Source organism: Asterias amurensis, chromosome 12 (genome assembly GCF_032118995.1).
Source record: "Asterias amurensis chromosome 12, ASM3211899v1".
Taxonomy (NCBI): Eukaryota; Metazoa; Echinodermata; class Asteroidea; order Forcipulatida; family Asteriidae; genus Asterias; species Asterias amurensis.
This window is the reverse complement of record NC_092659.1, coordinates 17,670,491-17,689,378: the sequence shown is the minus strand read 5'-3', so window position 1 is coordinate 17,689,378 and position 18,888 is coordinate 17,670,491. Positions and strand designations below refer to the sequence as shown.

Below are 18,888 nucleotides of genomic sequence, written 5' to 3'. Positions count from 1 at the left end.
TTTAATAACATGCGCACATGTCCGTCACTAGTGACGCTCCGGCGCTGTAACATACAGTATTTCCTGCAAGGTGTGGGACTGAATTTAAATTATGAGACCTAATTCTGAGAGCACCATCCTATGTTTTTACAAGGTGCTGTGGTTTAACTTACTGCCGATCGGACCGGGGGTGGAGTTCACAAAGGTAGTCCTAACTTAGGACTAGCCCTAGGCAATGCTAAGAGATAGGACCAGTCCTAAGTTAGGACCAGTAACTCATCCTAACTTAGGACTGGTCCTATCTCTTAGCATTGCCTAGGACTTGTCCTAAGGTAGGACTACCTTTGTGAAATCCACCCCAGGAACACCGGGCTGAACCCCTTCTCTTGTCGATAACTTCAATGGGTTCTTTTACATGCGTTACATATTGAATCAAAGGTGAAGTATCTTGCTGTATGACACAAATGTCACGGCTGGGGGATTGGAACCCACACTCTGCTGATGGTCAGAAACACCAGAGTTTGAATTCGGTTCTCTCAACCGCTCGGCCACGACACTTCAATGACACTTCCATTTATACATTTTTTTTTTTTACTTGAAGTCATTAATTCTGAGATCCAATTATGTAGCACATTATGGGTTTACAAGGTGATACGGCGCATTCAGCAGCAACAGCCATGAACAGTCCGGAGCGAACCCTTTATCTTAGCGATGAGTGGGATATTTAACGTGCTTTTTACAACGCACAGGAACAAATACGTAAAAATAACAACAACAATCAAACAAACAAAACTGGTAACGCCATAGGATTACATAAATTGCGAGTCGTGTGTGCAGTATTTTGATAATTAACTTACGCCAACTGATGATAATAAATATTAGCTCTTTATTCCGCGCGCGCTTCAATACTGGCCATTTGCTTTGATTTTTTACAAACAAACAGGAGGCACAATTTCATAATGTTAACTTGAGTTTATAAAACTCATTAATTGTTTCCGGTGCATGATGCTAAATGTCAACGAAGGGGATTCACTTTTAAATTTGACATGGAGTCATATAGTTTTGTCTGTGAAGATTGTTTGCACATTGCATACAAGATGTTTGGTGACAGTTTGTTGCGTATGACATCCTGCACAGAAAACGTTCAATTGACATAATATTATTTATATTCGTTTGTTTCTAGCTAGTCCAATTGTTCCATTGCTGCGGTCATCCGTCGAATCGGCAACTGCGTTACTTTTTCTATAGGTGAGTCAATCATGTTGGTGGGTATTATGAGCACATTGCATAAACGTTGTTTGTTGACAGTTTGTGTCTCAACATAATGCAAAGAGAAACGTTCAATAGACCTATTCGTTTGTTTTTACCTTAGTCCAATACAGTTCCATTTATACTGCGATCATGCGTCGAATCGGCAACTGCGTTACTTTTTCGACATCGAGCAAGAAGCTTCAGTCCAGCTTGGAATTGCTTGTGCATCAGCGCGTACACGAACGGGTTGGAGCAAGAGTTTACGAAAGCAGCAATAACTGTTATTAGATACCACGGGCCGTCGAAGTTCAAAGTACCGCCGAGGTTGAACTGTAGAAAGGTAAACTGGTTCGGTGTCCAGCATAGCACGTACACGATGAAGACGGTGAAGAGGGTGACAGTCACGTTGCGACGCCGTGCTTGCGGGCCAGCTTGCGGGCCTTTGGACGGCCCACGCGTTGACGCCGCTTCGCTGTTTTGTCGGTGTGACACCGCTAGTGCTCGTTCCTTCTTTTGGAGGGTCCGGACGATGGTTGTGTAGGCGTAGGACATGATCAAACACGGCATGAAGTACTCCCATACGAAGAGGGTAACCCCAGCTGCCGTACCGGCAGTCGGGGACCATGACGGCTGGGTGGCACAGCGTCCTTTGGAGACAGTATGTTGGAATATGACGAAAATATACTGCATGATCGGTGCGATTAACCACACCATAAGAACGCTGATCTTAGTGTTACGGCGGGTGAAGAGTTTCCCGTACTGCAACGGGTGGACTACCGCAACGTACCTCTCCACAGACATCAAGGTGAGGTTGTGAGCCGAGACGGCAAAGCAGGAGAAGAGGAAAAATCGAGACCACCAGAAGCGGCACAGGAACTCCCCGAAACCTCCATCAGTTGTCATCCTCGCTTTGTAAACCCTCGTGGTGCCGAATGCAATCAGGAGAAAACTCGTAGCGAGATCTGCAAAGGCTTGGTTGAGAATGTACAAGTTAACCTGACTCCTTCTTTGTTTTAAGAGTCCGAAGATCACACACACTAGAGTGTTGCCGATCAAACCTAGGATACCAATACCCCAGTAGATGATCACACTCGCCAGTTCGCTACCGGACAGATCCGATGACACCCCGGCCGGAGTAGCGGCCGTCGTCTGGTTGGTGTACCCCGTTGAATTCGTTAGAACCACGGTGGTCAGCTCCTCTTCGAACCCGGTAGGCGAGTCGCTCATCCCGTCCAAAACTACAGACATGTTTTCCATGTTTGTTATTCGCTCTTGTGAACCAAATCACACCTCAAAGCATTTCGATGAATTTATTGTTTCTCACATTGACGGTCTCACTTCAAATGAACGAACCGTAAAGAACAGATATTTATAGTAAACGGCGCAATCAGCCATTTCGTGAAAGTGGGCGGAGTTACGCGGTGACGTCACAGTGGATTCTATGAATAATGCATGATGAATGAGACCACCTGTTTTATGAAACGAGTGTAAGTTCTTTAGGCTGTAATTGGTTAATGACGAGGACAATATTGGACAATTGCAAGGTTAGGGAAACGAGAAAAAAATCAACATTATGAATTGTGAGACGGTGGGCCGAGTTACGTGGTGACGTAGCAGTGTATGCTTATGAATAATGCATGATTGAATTACACGTATTATGAAACGAGTGTAAAGTTGTAATTGGTTTTTAATGAAGCGAATAATCTTGGGCGATTTCGAAGTTACACAACGATAACGAAGGAGAACTTATGGGTAATTGGTGCCCAGTCTTGCGTCCATCAAATTAAGGCATCGTCAGTATTTATTCGTTCATGCAATTCAGTCTTACACAATAATTTGATAAGATGTGGGCGCCACTACAGTTTATTATAATGAAAATTTAATTACTTTTTTGGCGGCTAAAAATTAAGCAGCAAAAGTAGACTAGTAGATTGGTTTGTTTGATTGCGTGCTTACGGCTGTGTTTAATACACCAAAGTTTTGCTGACCATAGCAGCAGAACGGTTTCCTAAATTGCGCCCTCTGTTGTTGGACGAGGCCTTTTGAAGGGGCGTTCTTCGTTTGATTCTGCCTTTTGTTATTCGTCAAGAAGTTTTTTTTTCATAGACCCCCTGCATATGGCGTCAATAGCATACCCAGTGTCCTCACTGAGAAGGAAGACCTAGATCTGGCTGGCAGAACCAATTATTTCACTTGATACAATTGATTTCATTGGATAAACGTGCAGGACGTAGGCTTTCTATTATGTGTTTTGATTGGTCCAAGGTTTGCCAGCTGAACTTTCGGTCGTCTGCATGCAGCATGCAGTGTATGCCATAATAGTTAAACAAAATGTGGGTAAAAGATTACTACGGACTTGGATTGGCGTAGGCTTAACAACTGTTCAGCCCCCCCCCCGCCCCATCAACCTGTACTAAAACATACATCTTAAAACATTCAACGATGTATATTGCTTAACTCTATTGAAATTCAAGCGGACAAAGTTCAGCAACAAAATGTTTTGCATCATTTCTTATGAAGGCAGCTGTACTTTTAAATTACAATTTAACTCATTTATGACGTCTTTTATAGTGCCGGTAACCACATAAGTGTTCATGGTGCTTGCTCTAATAGTAGCATTCAACCAAGCATGTCTTTCGTTCATGCAAAAAAAGAAAAACAAACGGAAAGACAAAAAAATCGGCATTACTTTGAACATTGAACAAAAGCAGCGAACCAATTACTGCCCAATATTAGGAAACCCCCTTCTCTGTTTTCATCGGGAGTGCCTTAAGTATTTGATTGTGTATGTGATGAGATTTCTATCCATTAAACATGACCTTCTCGTTCAGTCAATGACCGAGATGGCCTTACCAACAATCTCAATCAAGAGGCAAAGACAAAAGAACCACTTAACTCTCAGCTAATCCACAAACACTGATTGAGTAAATTTCACAATGAGGACGGAAAGTTACTGTATGAAGGATTTCTTTAATACAATGGGATTCCGAGTATTTTCAGTGCCGGAATCATACTTTGGACTCCATTAAACGACCACTACTTTATGGCCCGCCATTATAAAGCCATTAAAAGATGGTTTGACCGTTTAGGTTAAGACCTTGTACGGCACGGGAAGCCAAAATTGAAGGGGATAAAAGATAAAAGGATTAACAAAAGAAGAAGAAGAAGAAGAAGTAAAAACATATTAATACCAGGAAGTCCTTAAAGCAGAATACAAAACAAATAAAGAGGATTGAGAAAAAGAATAATAAGAAGAAGTACATTAAAGGTTATTTTGACTCTTCCACGAACTATTTCTTTCAAGGCAAAAATAAAAAGTCACTTATTTTTTAAAAGTTACAGTGAAGAGATTGATAAGTAAGAAATTACAGGGTAAACAAACGGGGTAACATGTTTGTGACGAAGGAACCAGGCACCCTTTGATAGCTATAGGAGCATACATAGAAAAAGCACTGCCGCAAAGTGCAAGATGTGTTGATGAAGTGATGGTTGAGATGGGGGTCCAGACGGGGTTAGATGGCAAGGCAGATAACGAAGAAATTATGACAAAGAAGAAGACTTTGACTTGTCAATGACATTATTTTATTTAAAAAAACGATTGAAGTCACTTGTAACTATATAACAGGCGTAGAGAACACAATAACCTGTAGGCGCAGTAAGACATTAATACATAACGGGGTAACCAATTATTTGACAGGACCCGCGACTACCCCTCAAACTAAGCAAGGCATAGAACAAGAATGCAAAATAAGCAACACAGATGGAAAGGATTAAGAGGACAAGGTCTGGAATGACCAACATAGTAAGTTCCGTCAATATGCAACACCGCCCTCTCCAGTTTATTAACATTTATTTCACAATCGTAAGTAATAAATGCGGTAAAATACAAAGATCACAGAGTCAAAACAGCTTGTTATTTTCATTCATGTCAGAAGTGCTTGTGAATTATTGTAAACACTAAGTTAAAACCACTTATCAAGAGAAATCATTGTGATTCGATTGGTGAAACGCGTCACCTGTCCTCACTGTTTTGCCGTACGCAAATTCATATCGGATTCCAATATGAATAGTATTGGATGCTCGCTCGCAGCGTCGTTCCCAAAACAATCATTCCCCGCCCGTTTGTGCCAACGAGGCAAGATCATGTCAGGGTAACGATGCGGGCATCTAATATATTGTATCATTATACACACAGAGGTTTCAAAGTTTTGCATAAAAAGCTTATCATTAACCCGCTCAAAGGTTCACAGAATATTTTTGACAATCTAGACCCAGTCATATCAAACTACCAGATTTCTGACACAATTTTCACACCATTGTAGAACGAAGGAGTTGCTATGCTGTAGGCATATAACTGTCACCTTTTAAGTACTTTTTTGTACGACACAAAACACAATCGTCTACAAAATTACATGGAAAGCTCCCGTATCCTGACGTGCTGCAGTTTTGAGACATGAATAAAAAAGAAAAGGCAAATAAGACGAACATTGTTTTAGCATGACAACGATTTTCAACGCTAGTCTCCTGAAAACATTGATTTTTTTTCTTTCTCAAAACCTTGACGACAAATGAAGCTGAAACTACTACAGATAAACTATATTACATCAATCTTCATTCACAGTAAGTAGGGATTTCTTTCATGGCCAAAAACTTGATCTACAAATAGGCGTAAAAACCCTTTAAAAGTTCGGCGTAGCTCGGATCTGTACACTGCTTGGATACCACAAGAAGTATCCAAAGAGGGCTTTGTGGGTTTTACGAGCTTCCGGTGAGATGTCAAAGGTGAATCTCTGCATCATGGCCGTGAAGAATAAAAACAATTCGTATCTGGCTAAGCCCTCGCCAATACACATCCGGGACCCTGTAAGAGGAAAGAGAAACACAAACAAACAACCGGTCAAAGGTCAATATCTATAAATTTATTGGTGACGAAAGTAAGACAATTGAACATAATATTCCTGCATTTTGTATTATCTTATTGTTTTATAACTATATATTTTTTTAAACTTGTTACGTGCTCGTACTTATAAGTGCCGTGAATGCTACACGACCACCTTCGTAGTACATGAGTAAATTATGTCTTTCGATTGCCAATAATATTCAACGTGGATTCTCTTTCATGAGATTGCGTTGAACAGGTTGCCAGTAAATTGCCTCGTGGGACAAGACCCTTAGGTAAAGTTTGAAATAGTGCTTACCAGCGCCGAAGGGCAGGAAAGTATTCGGCAAGACGACAGTCTGCCCGTCTTCAGAGAGAAACCTCTCTGGTTGAAACTCCTCCGGGTTCGCGAACGTCTTCGGATCTCTATTCTGAGCGCAGATGAGGGATACGAGGTCCGTCCCTGCCGGGATGGTGTATCCACCTAACTCGAAGGTTTTTGTAGCGCGGTGGGGTATGCTCAGTGGAACAGGATGGCTGATTCGGAGGACTTCGTTGATGACTGCGGAGGTGTACGGTAGGACGTCTCGGTCGGTAATGCCTGGTAATCTGTCGTTGCCGATTTTTTGCAGAATCTCATCTCGAACCTGCGAAGAGACATTCATTTTGACAACATCTCAAAAACACTACCACAATTTGAAACGTAATTTTCACAGGTTAGTTTTATTGTCTACGTCTACATTTATAGGATTAATACAATCGCACATTTCCAAAACGCATTGTGTACTTAGCTTTTAAAGCCACTGGACACTGGTAATTACTCAAACTAAGTTATAGCCTAAAAAAGTATTCGTCGGACAAGGGATCGGAGAGCTTTTGACAAACCATTGTGAGAAACGACTCCCCCTGAAATATTCTCTTACGACTTCGATGACCAATTGAGTAAACAAAATCACAGATTTGTTATTTTATGCATGCCATATATGTTAGAAAAACTAAAGGAGAATACCTAGTCTTTGTCAATGTGTTCGGTGCCTTAAACACGAACTTAAAGCTATACATCAATACCTGTTTCTCAGTTCAGGATTGAGTGTCATGTGCAATACGGCAAGCGTTGCCTCAGCGGGATCCGTTTCTCACAATATTTTATACCATCAACATTTGTTTTCTAACAAGTTATATACTAACATTAATTGTGAGTTATAAGTGTCCATGTGCCTTTAAACGAACTAAAGATACCGTCTGTACCTTTTTCTGCACCTCATGATTGAGTGCCATATGCAATACGGCGAACTGTAGACTCGAAGCAGTCGTGTCTACGGACGCACCGAACATGTCCATCATGGTACGGAAGACCCGGTCTGCTCCGAACGAGAAGGGGCTGTCATTACCAGCAATCACCCGGAGTAGTTTATCCACGACGTCCCTAGGATTACCCGGATCAAATGTCTTAACGTGGGACCGTAGGATGTCTTCCATCATGCTCCGGTAGACCAGCACACCATCCCGGAACGATTTGAAACTCGGAGCGAGGAACAGGAGCGGGACATCACGGGTGAGGCTGAAAGCGTCGATGTGTGATGCCTCCCGTAGACCCGTGGTTAGCTTTGCCATCTCCGGGGAGTCGTAAGGGAACCGGGTGCCGAAGCAGAGGGAGCATATGACGTTTGCCACGGCCATCTGGATCAGATCGCTGGGATCAAAATTCTCCCGGTCCGTGGCTCCGAAACCCTGACATAGATGCTGGGCCTCGTCCTGGATTAGGAGTTCCGACCCCTTCTTACCGAGACCAAAGTCCCGGAGTGAACTTAGCAGGAAACGGCGAAGGGGTTTGACGTCACTGCCGCTGCAACTGACCAACGCACCTGTATGGTAAATTTAGCAAATATTCAGATTTCTTTGAAGACAAAAATACAATTATCAAGACACAGATATAAAGTAATTAAAGAGGAGATATGTTTTAACTTCAAGGCCTAACAATCAAAATTCATAACGTGTATGCTTGCACTATTAAGCAAAACAAAAATTCAAAAAAAGATTTATTCCGAGACCTCAGCTGAGGCCTCGATGTTGAGCCATCTATGCACACAATTTGTGCAACAAGGGTGTTTTTTTTTTCTTCCATTGTTCTCTCGCAACTTCGACAACCAATTGAGTCTAAATTTTCACAGGTTTGTTATTTTATGCATATGTTGAGATACACCAACTGTGAACACTGGTCTTTGACAATTACCGATAGTGTCCAGTGCATTTTAAGCTACCTTAATTTTGAAACGAGCGCTTCAAACATTTCGCAAAAAAAAAAAAAAAAAGATCAATTACATGAGAATGGTTTAAGTGCTTACCGGACGTGTCCATCCAATCCAGCGTGAAGTTCTCCCTCGCGCTTGTTGCTTCAGCTTTCTTACCGAACGCCTCTTTGACCAACTCAGTGTCAGCCATGACTACCGTTAGCCTCGGACCGATTCTCAGGCTGAAAATCTTCCCGTACTCACGGCTCATCTTTTCCAGGGAGCGGGCCGGGTTCACGCCCAGCCGGAAGGTTGCCCCGAGAAGGGGCAGACCCCACGGCCCCGGTGGGAGGTTGCGATGGATCCGTCGGTGCTCTAGGAAGCTTTTCATGAGGAGTAGTGCACTCATGAATACCAAGGCGATTCGAACGCTCGGGAGGTAAGGCATCAAGTTAAACACAAAGAACTGGAACGCCATTTTGTATACTTGTTTTTTTCGTGAGACACAATTAGAATTAATGTGATAGGCCCCTATTTGTTTCTCAACTTCCGTCTGCAGAAACTCCAAACCGTTTTTTGGAATGTTCTGTTGATACGAGTATGAAATCAGTATTACAAATGCAGGGCTGAAACAACATGTTATTGGATACGAATTTGTGGGCGATCCAACAATATCCATTAATATAAAACTCACACACAGTTTTCATTGGCCACATTTTTGGTGACGTAATAAGCCCGATCGTATACCACGCCCATATCACAAGACTGGCTGCAGAAAAAGTCAAGCAACTTTTTCAATTTCAAATATGTCGTGACCCTTAACGAAAAGTTCAGGCTACACATAATTATTTCATTTTATTTTATCAGAGACGATGATTAGAGCAAGCTAGCAGAACAGTGAGACCAATATTTAAAAAGAACCGACTCCGCAATGGTACGGTTAGTAAAATGAGCCAAAGTAGTCCCGGACATTTCTATACCTTTCGCCCGGCTACTAGTTAAAAAGCAGGACGATTCTTTTCAGAAAAGTCTCCCGAACATCAAAAAACGTACTCCGCGGTAGTACAATATATATAGCAAGACAGCTCTCTTAAAGGAACACGTTGCCTTGGATCGGACGAGTTGGTCAAAACAAAAGCGTTTGTAACCGTTTTTTATAAAATGCATATGGTTGGAAAGACGGTTTAAAAGTAGAATACAATGATCCACACAGTTTGCCTCGAAAGTGTGTGGTTTTCCTTCTACTGTGCGAACTAACACCGTCGGCCATTTATGGGAGTCAAAATTTTGACCCCCATAAATGGCCGACGTTTTAGTCGACGAGGTAAAAGGAAAACCACGCAATTTCGAGGCATGTTTGTGTGGATCATTGTATTCTACTTTTACAACATCTTTCTACCCATATGTATTTTATAAAAAACGGTTACAAACGCTTTTCAAAGACCAACTCGACCGATCCAAGGCAACGTGTTCCTTTAAGACAGACTCTACCTGGCAAGTAGACATTAGACACCTGGTGTTGCCATAAAACCAAAATTCACACCATGCCTCGAATCCCAAACGGTTCTATAATACTAAAGAATTTACGACGTTCCATTAAATAATGTTAGGATAGTTTGTTCACCCCAACTTGCAATCTTCCTACAAACAACTCAATACACAAATAACTACACGTACGGCAGTTTGAAAATTGTTCTAACTGAAATGAAAGTAATTTTTTTTATTACGATGATTGTTAGACAGAAATCGTCCATTTAACTTGGTCCCGCATTGATCATGGCCGATTAACTACATCGCAATCCCTAAAAAAACAAAACCGGAATAAATGTATTTGTAGTCTCTTATATTGCAAATACAGAAACGTAGTCACCGGAATTAATTCTCAAAAGTTCGAGTAAATTTCAAATGAACTCTAAAAGTTCGCCGACCGACTTGTGACTGAAAACAACGCACAAACTTTGTTGTACTTTTATGGGTCATAGACACCGGGCACTATTGGTAATTACTGAAAATTAATGTTAGCATACAAATTGACTTGGTAAAAAGTAAATGCTGGGGAGCTGTTGATAGTTCACAACATTGTGAAAAAATGCTCCCTCTAAAGTAACGTGGTTTTTGAGAAAGAGGTAATTTTTCACTCAAATGTTAGAAGACTTAAAGGACTGGAGCCCTTTAAGGTGTATGAGTTATTGTCTATAATGAGGGGCTCCTTATACCATTTTTTTTGCAATCTCCATGACCAATTGAGTCAAAACATTTCAAAGATTTGTATTATTTTATGCAATTTTTGTAGATACACCAAGCTCGAATTCATGGTCTTTCTGACAATATTACCAAAATTTGTCCAGCCGTCGATATAACCAAACTCGTCCTTAGGATATGACTTAAAAGCAGTGGACACTATTGGTAATTACTCAAAATGATTATCAGCAAAAAACCTCACTTGGTAATGAGTAATGGGGAGAGGTTGATGGGGAGAAACAGCTCCCTCTGAAGTGACGTGGCTTTCGAGAAAGAAGTAATTTTCCATGAATTTGATTTCGAGACCTCAAGTTTAGAATTTGAGGTCTCGAAATCAAGCATCTGAAAGCACACAATTTGGTGCGACAAGGGTGTTTTTTTTCTTTCATAGTTATCTCGCAACTAAACTACGACGACCAATCGAGCTCAAATTTTCACAGGTTTGTTATTTTATGCATATGTTGAGATACACCAAGTGAGAAGACTGGTCTTGGACAATTACAAATAGTGTCCATTGTCTTTAATAAGTTCCGTATCCATAGACGTTGGGACGCAATGGACCCATCCCAAGTTAGGACGGGTTTAACTCGTCCCAACTCGAGGTAGGATTAATCTAAGCGTTTTGTGAAATCGGATGCGGTGCCTTTAAACATTGGTCTGACTGGTGCAAATGCACTGTTAGTTCATTCACCCCAACAAACATTTAATATATTCAAGCCCATATCCTCTTTGCAGGCACTGAACATAGAACAACAATGAACCGTTTTAGATAAAAAATAAAGTTTGTTGACTTCACTTCAAATGTCTCTAAACGATCATTGAACCATGGACGACATTGACACCATCAAGGGCAACATCATAAAACAGATGGCAAAACAATCTTTTCAAAATATTAGTAAGTTTGTGGTATGACAAATCTTAATTTGCCTGTCCGTGTATTTTACTGACTATTCCCAACTCGCTCGAAAGTTTACCATACCCACAAACATATTATATAAAAACATGAAATTTGTACAATACATGACTCGGAGAAAACACAAAATTCGTATAGTGGCTGCGACAACAAGTTTGTGGGTTCGAATCCTACCAAAGCTAACCCCTCATTTCACTCTGGCTAGGATAAGTATCGTCGTTTAGTTACTGGGTCACAAACCCTTGATTTACTTAGTGTATCTTAACACATGCATAAAGTAACAAACCTGTGAAAATTTGAGCTCAATTGGTCGTCGAAGTTGCGAGATAATAATGAAAGAAAAAACAGTCACCCTTGTTGTCAGACGAAATTGTATGCCATTAGATGGTTGATTTCGAAACCTCAAAGTTCTGAATCTGAGGTCTTAAAATCAAATTCGTGGAAAAATACTTCTTTCTCGAAAACTACTATGTCATTTCAGAGGGAGCCGTTTCTCACAATGTTTTATATCATCAACCTCTCCCCATTACTCGTCACCAAGTGAGGTTTTACGCTAATAATTATTTTGAGTAATTAACAATTAGAAGTCCACTGCCTTCTAAGTATTGTTCATATGAAAACAATCGGTTGTTGCCGCCTTGGTAATTTTTTTTTTTTTTTTTTTATGCAAGTCGCCCAAAACAAGGCTAAAAGCCACTCTAGGTGGAGCTGAAGGTAGGAATTGACATTCCTCTTATTATAAACGTATGAAGAAGAACAAGAACTTGCAGTACGCATTCAGATTAGGAATAGTTTTATATTTGCACAGCAAGAGGTAATTAATACTTGATAGGTGTACGAACTTTTCGAATTCCGTCTCTTTTGGATCGTTGTAACAAAACTGTCAAACTTTACAGATAAGATCAAGAAGTCCAGAGTGCACTTCTGTCATATTATAGCAGATCATTTTTGGCATGTTATTATACTTCTCGTTAACTTGAAAGTGTGTTAACCCCGAGTATACAGACAAACACCTTTGGACCGTTACCGAACAGGCAGATATATCAAACACATAAAAAAGTAATAGTACTCATAATAGCAATTAGGTTTATGTTGAACTTTTTTTTTATGATGTTCTTGTTGGGTGTTGGTCCACGTGCTTTTTCTGCTATGTTGATTGTTTGCTTTTTTGTTTGTTTGTTGTTTGGTGTTGCATATTTTGCCAGTAATTAGTGCTGTTTTTGGTAGTGTTGTTGTTTATGTTTATTATGTATAAATGTTGTTGTCGTTGTTGTTACTGTTGTTGTTGACTTTGTCGACGTCGTCTTTGCTCTTGTTATTCGTGTTTTGTCCATGTTGTACTCGTTTTTCCATTGTGCTGCTGCTGATGTTGCTGTCGTTCTATTAGCTGTTGTTGTTGTTGTTGTTGTTGTTGTTGTTGTTTTTCTTGTTGTTGTTGTTTTTCTTGTTGTTGTTGTTGTTGTTGTTGTTGTTGTTCTTGTTCTTGTTCTTGTTTTGCTCTTATTGTGCTGTTGATACTTTTTTCTGATTCTAGTTGTGGTTTTCGTTTTGTTCCGTTACAGACTCTGTTGAATTTCGACACTGGAACATGTCTGATTCATGGCCTAATGACCGTGTAATGAGGCCGGTTCGTATTGATGGCGCCCTCTGTTGTTTTATGTATGACCGGGTGTAGCAGACGACATGCGTTAAATAGTCAAGAGTATACAACACTTGCCGTTGAGGGCAGTAAATCACCACTAGGGTTCGAGTGTTTTATTTGATTTGGCTCATCTAACTTACTTGGTAGCGAGCAATGGAGAGCTGTTGATAGTATTAAACAATGTGAGAAACGGCTCCCTCTGAAGTAACGTAGTTTTCGAGAAAGAAGTATATTCTCACTCAAACAATTATTATTACAAGACTTCATGCCTGAAGCTTTTTATTGGGCATCTGAAAACACACCAATTTGGTCAACGAGGGTTTTGTTCATCTTTCATTATCTTCTTGCAACTTCGATGACCAATAATGAGTCCATAATTTTCACAGATATGTTATGTTAAGATACACCAAGTGAGAATACTGGTTTTATGACAACTACCCAAAGTGTCCAGTGCCTTTAAGTTTTGGACTCAGTTCCGGGTTACCACATGGAAAAACAGATAAGTCACATGGAACTGCGCCTTTGATAATACAATAACGGAATTTGGCACACAGTCAATTAAAATACGTCACAGGATTGGCTAAAAGCCATCGCCCTCGAAAAAAAAAATGTATGTAAAGACATAAGTACAGTTAATTACGATCCTATAAGCTAAAGTAGTAGTCCAGTCTAATTTCTATACCATCCGCCCTGGTAATAGTTAACTGTTAATAGAACTGACTCCGCGGCAGTACAGTTAATTACGATCCTATAAGCTAAAGTAGTAGTCCAGTCTAATTTCTATACCATCCGCCCTGGTAATAGTTAAAAAGCAGGACAGTTTACTGATCGAAACGTCGATACCACACATGCTCCTTTCAGAGCCATCACACGCACAAACGAGATTTACACATGGTTGTACCCGCAAGTTAACTATTTATTTATTTATAGTTTATTCCCATTTGTTATAGTTGTTCCTAGTATTAAAGACAGTGGACACTATTGGTAAATGTCATACACCAGTCTTCTCACTTGGTGTATCTCAACATAATTATGCATGAAATAACAACCTGTGAAAATTTGAGCTCAATCGGTCGTATAAGTTGCGAGATAATAATGAAAGAAAAAACACCCTTGTCACACGAAGTTGTGTGCGTTTAGATGGTTGATTTCGAGACCTCAAGTTCTAAACTTGAGGTCTCGAAAACAAATTCGTGGAAAATTACTTCTTTCTCGAAAACTACGTCACTTCAGAGGGAGCTGTTTCTCACTATGTTTTATACTATCAACCTCTCCCCATTACTCGTAATCAAGAAAGGTTTTATGGTGATAAATATTTTAAGTAATAACCAATAGTGTCCACTGCCTTTAATATTTGAAAATATGCTTAATTTTTTGTTCACTACCAGTGTAAATTAAAACCCATTCAACTCAACCCCTACGTAATCTCGGTCACCAGTAGCCAAAAAAGAAGAAGAAGAAGAAACTAGAAATTGAGAGTTTGTGTACAAACTCAGGGTGTTCGGGTGAATGGTCAAATGAGGTCACGTTGTGTACAACATTTGTAGAACATTACAAGAGGTTTCATGTAGTGAAAGAATCTTGTACGTAGCGTTTGTGGTTCTCAAGATATAAATTTTTCAATTATTTACCGTTTATTTAACGTAATGACGTCATCGATGATGTCATCATTCCAAAAAAGTTGCGGGTTCATCTACTCATGAAGGTTCATGTTTATGATAAGTTTCAAGTTCATAGTAGTTTAACATTTTGTTCAAAATCGCACGAAGAAAGATGAGGCGAATCCCAGCGTAGTGGAATTTGAATTACGCGCGCCTTCAACGGAGTCTGCATGTGTATACACAACCCGTAATGCCCACAGCCACGCAGTGCTGTTTTGTCGTAGAGCATGGATACAATGTAGGCCTACATGAACTACACGCACACACACCCACACACCCACAATACAATAGTAGCATTCACATACATGAATGGCGATACTATCTGGTTTCTACGCGTAATGAATGGAGGTCAACACAAACGCGCGCTTTTACGACCAGAAGGCAAAATTCAACTGGCATTATGTTTGTGCAAAAGTTTGAGCAGGATAACTGATCTTCAAACTGATATTCAAATTTTGCGAATATGATATATAGTTCTTGAGATATGAACTTTTGAAATTTTGAACTTCCGATTTCAACCGGAAGTAAAAGTCACATGAGGTCACGTTGTGCACGACTTTTGTAGCTAATTACAAGACCTTTTATATGCACCAAATATCTTGTGTGTGGCATTTGTAGTTCTCAAGATATGAACTCTCCAATTTTTAGCGTTTTTTTGAACGTAATGACGTCATCAATGACGTCATCATTCCAAAAATGTTGCTGTTTCGTCTACTCATTAAGATCAATATATATGGTAAGTTTCAGGTTCATACAAGCTTTAGTTTTTGCGAAAATCGCGCGAGAACGTTCGAGGAGAAGAACACGCAGAAAAAAAAAAAACTAGAAATTGAGAGTTTGTGTACAAACAGAACAATAACAATAGTTGTTCGGCTGGTGGCCGAACACCTAATAACAATAGTTGTTCGGCTGGTGGCCGAACACCTAAAAAAAAAAAAAAAAAAACAGAACAATAACAATAGTTGTTCGGCTGGTGGCCGAACACCTAAAAAAACTAGAAATTGAGAGTTTGTGTACAAACTCAGGGTGTTCGGGTGAATGGTCAAATGAGGTCACGTTGTGTACAACATTTGTAGAACATTACAAGAGGTTTCATGTAGTGAAAGAATCTTGTACGTAGCGTTTGTGGTTCTCAAGATATGAATTTTTCAATTATTTACCGTTTATTTAACGTAATGACGTCATCAATGACGTCATCATTCCAAAAAAGTTGCGGGTTCATCTACTCATGAAGGTTCATGTTTATGATAAGTTTCAAGTTCATAGTAGTTTAACATTTTGTTCAAAATCGCACGAAGAAAGATGAGGCGAATCCCAGCGTAGTGGAATTTGAATTACGCGCGCCTTCAACGGAGTCTGCATGTGTATACACAACCCGTAATGCCCACAGCCACGCACTGCTGTTTTGTCGTAGAGCATGGATACAATGTAGGCCTACATGAACTACACGCACACACACCCACACACCCACAATACAATAGTAGCATTCACATACATGAATGGCGATACTATCTGGTTTCTACGCGTAATGAATGGAGGTCAACACAAACGCGCGCTTTTACGACCAGAAGGCAAAATTCAACTGGCATTATGTTTGTGCAAAAGTTTGAGCAGGATAACTGATCTTCAAACTGATATTCAAATTTTGCGAATATGATACATAGTTCTTGAGATATGAACTTTTGAAATTTTGAACTTCCTGTTTCAACCGGAAGTAAAAGTCACATGAGGTCACGTTGTGCACGACTTTTGTAGCTAATTACAAGACCTTTTATATGCACCAAATATCTTGTGTGTGGCATTTGTAGTTCTCAAGATATGAACTCTCCAATTTTTAGCGTTTTTTTGAACGTAATGACGTCATCAATGACGTCATCATTCCAAAAATGTTGCTGTTTCGTCTACTCATTAAGATCAATATATATGGTAAGTTTCAGGTTCATACAAGCTTTAGTTTTTGCGAAAATCGCGCGAGAACGTTCGAGGAGAAGAACACGCAGAAAAAAAAAAAAAAAAAAAAAAAAAAAAAAAAAAAAAACAGAACACTAGAAATTGAGAGTTTGTGTACAAACTCAGGGTGTTCGGGTGAATGGTCAAATGAGGTCACGTTGTGTACAACATTTGTAGAACATTACAAGAGGTTTCATGTAGTGAAAGAATCTTGTACGTAGCGTTTGTGGTTCTCAAGATATGAATTTTTCAATTATTTACCGTTTATTTAACTTAATAACGTCATCGATGATGTCATCATTCCAAAAAAAGTTTTGGTTTCGTCTGCACACTAAGGTTTATGTTCATGGTAAGTTTCAAGTTCATACAAGCGTTAGTTTTGTTCAACAAGTTCATAGTAGTTTAACATTTTGTTCAAAATCGCACGAAGAAAGATGAGGCGAATCCCAGCGTAGTGGAATTTGAATTACGCGCGCCTTCAACGGAGTCTGCATGTGTATACACAACCCGTAATGCCCACAGCCACGCAGTGCTGTTTTGTCGTAGAGCATGGATACAATGTAGGCCTACATGAACTACACGCACACACACCCACACACCCACAGTACAATAGTAGCATTCACATACATGAATGGCGATACTATCTGGTTTCTACGCGTAATGAATGGAGGTCAACACAAACGCGCGCTTTTACGACCAGAAGGCAAAATTCAACTGGCATTATGTTTGTGCAAAAGTTTGAGCAGGATAACTGATCTTCAAACTGATATTCAAATTTTGCGAATATGATATATAGTTCTTGAGATATGAACTTTTGAAATTTTGAACTTCCTGTTTCAACCGGAAGTAAAAGTCACATGAGGTCACGTTGTGCACGACTTTTGTAGCTAATTACAAGACCTTTTATATGCACCAAATATCTTGTGTGTGGCATTTGTAGTTCTCAAGATATGAACTCTCCAATTTTTAGCGTTTTTTTGAACGTAATGACGTCATCAATGACGTCAACATTTCAAAAATGTTGCTGTTTCGTCTACTCATTAGGATCAATATATATGGTAAGTTTCAGGTTCATACAAGCTTTAGTTTTTGCGAAAATCGCGCGAGAACGTTCGAGGAGAAGAACACGCAGAAAAAACTAGAAATTGAGAGTTTGTGTACAAACTCAGGGTGTTCGGGTGAATGGTCAAATGAGGTCACGTTGTGTACAACATTTGTAGAACATTACAAGAGGTTTCATGTAGTGAAAGAATCTTGTACGTAGCCTTTGTGGTTCTCAAGATATGAATTTTTCAATTATTTACCGTTTATTTAACGTAATGACGTCATCGATGATGTCATCATTCCAAAAAAGTTGCGGGTTCATCTACTCATGAAGGTTCATGTTTATGATAAGTTTCAAGTTCATAGTAGTTTAACATTTTGTTCAAAATCGCACGAAGAAAGATGAGGCGAATACCAGCGTAGTGGAATTTGAATTACGCGCGCCTTCAACGGAGTCTGCATGTGTATACACAACCCGTAATGCCCACAGCCACGCAGTGCTGTTTTGTCGTAGAGCATGGATACAATGTAGGCCTACATGAACTACACGCACACACACCCACACACCCACAATACAATAGTAGCATTCACATACATGAATGGCGATACTATCTGGTTTCTACGCGTAATGAATGGAGGTCAACACAAACGCGCGCTTTTACGACCAGAAGGCAAAATTCAACTGGCATTATGTTTGTGCAAAAGTTTGAGCAGGATAACTGATCTTCAAACTGATATTCAAATTTTGCGAATATGATATATAGTTCTTGAGATATGAACTTTTGAAATTTTGAACTTCCTGTTTCAACCGGAAGTAAAAGTCACATGAGGTCACGTTGTGCACGACTTTTGTAGCTAATTACAAGACCTTTTATATGCACCAAATATCTTGTGTGTGGCATTTGTAGTTCTCAAGATATGAACTCTCCAATTTTTAGCGTTTTTTTGAACGTAATGACGTCATCAATGACGTCATCATTCCAAAAATGTTGCTGTTTCGTCTACTCATTAAGATCAATATATATGGTAAGTTTCAGGTTCATACAAGCTTTAGTTTTTGCGAAAATCGCGCGAGAACGTTCGAGGAGAAGAACACG

The 18,888-nt window shown here is 39.8% G+C and overlaps 2 protein-coding genes across 2 annotated transcripts; both read right to left on the bottom strand.

Annotated features, from left to right (window-relative positions):
- Window positions 1–304: 304 nt before the first annotated feature.
- LOC139945571 (histamine H2 receptor-like) lies at window positions 305–3,614 on the bottom strand. The gene has a single exon (XM_071942963.1). The coding sequence runs from the start codon at window positions 2,485–2,487 to the stop codon at window positions 1,348–1,350; it is 1,140 nt and encodes a 379-aa protein (XP_071799064.1). The 5' UTR covers window positions 2,488–3,614; the 3' UTR covers window positions 305–1,347.
- A 2,050-nt stretch (window positions 3,615–5,664) lies between these two features.
- Window positions 5,665–8,925, bottom strand: LOC139945569 (cytochrome P450 2J3-like). Its single transcript, XM_071942962.1, has 4 exons — window positions 8,455–8,925; window positions 7,358–7,974; window positions 6,429–6,756; window positions 5,665–6,091 (listed from the first exon to the last, which is right to left on the bottom strand). The coding sequence occupies exons 1-4, from the start codon at window positions 8,816–8,818 to the stop codon at window positions 5,910–5,912; spliced, it is 1,491 nt and encodes a 496-aa protein (XP_071799063.1). The 5' UTR covers window positions 8,819–8,925; the 3' UTR covers window positions 5,665–5,909.
- Between the last annotated feature and the right edge of the window lie 9,963 nt (window positions 8,926–18,888).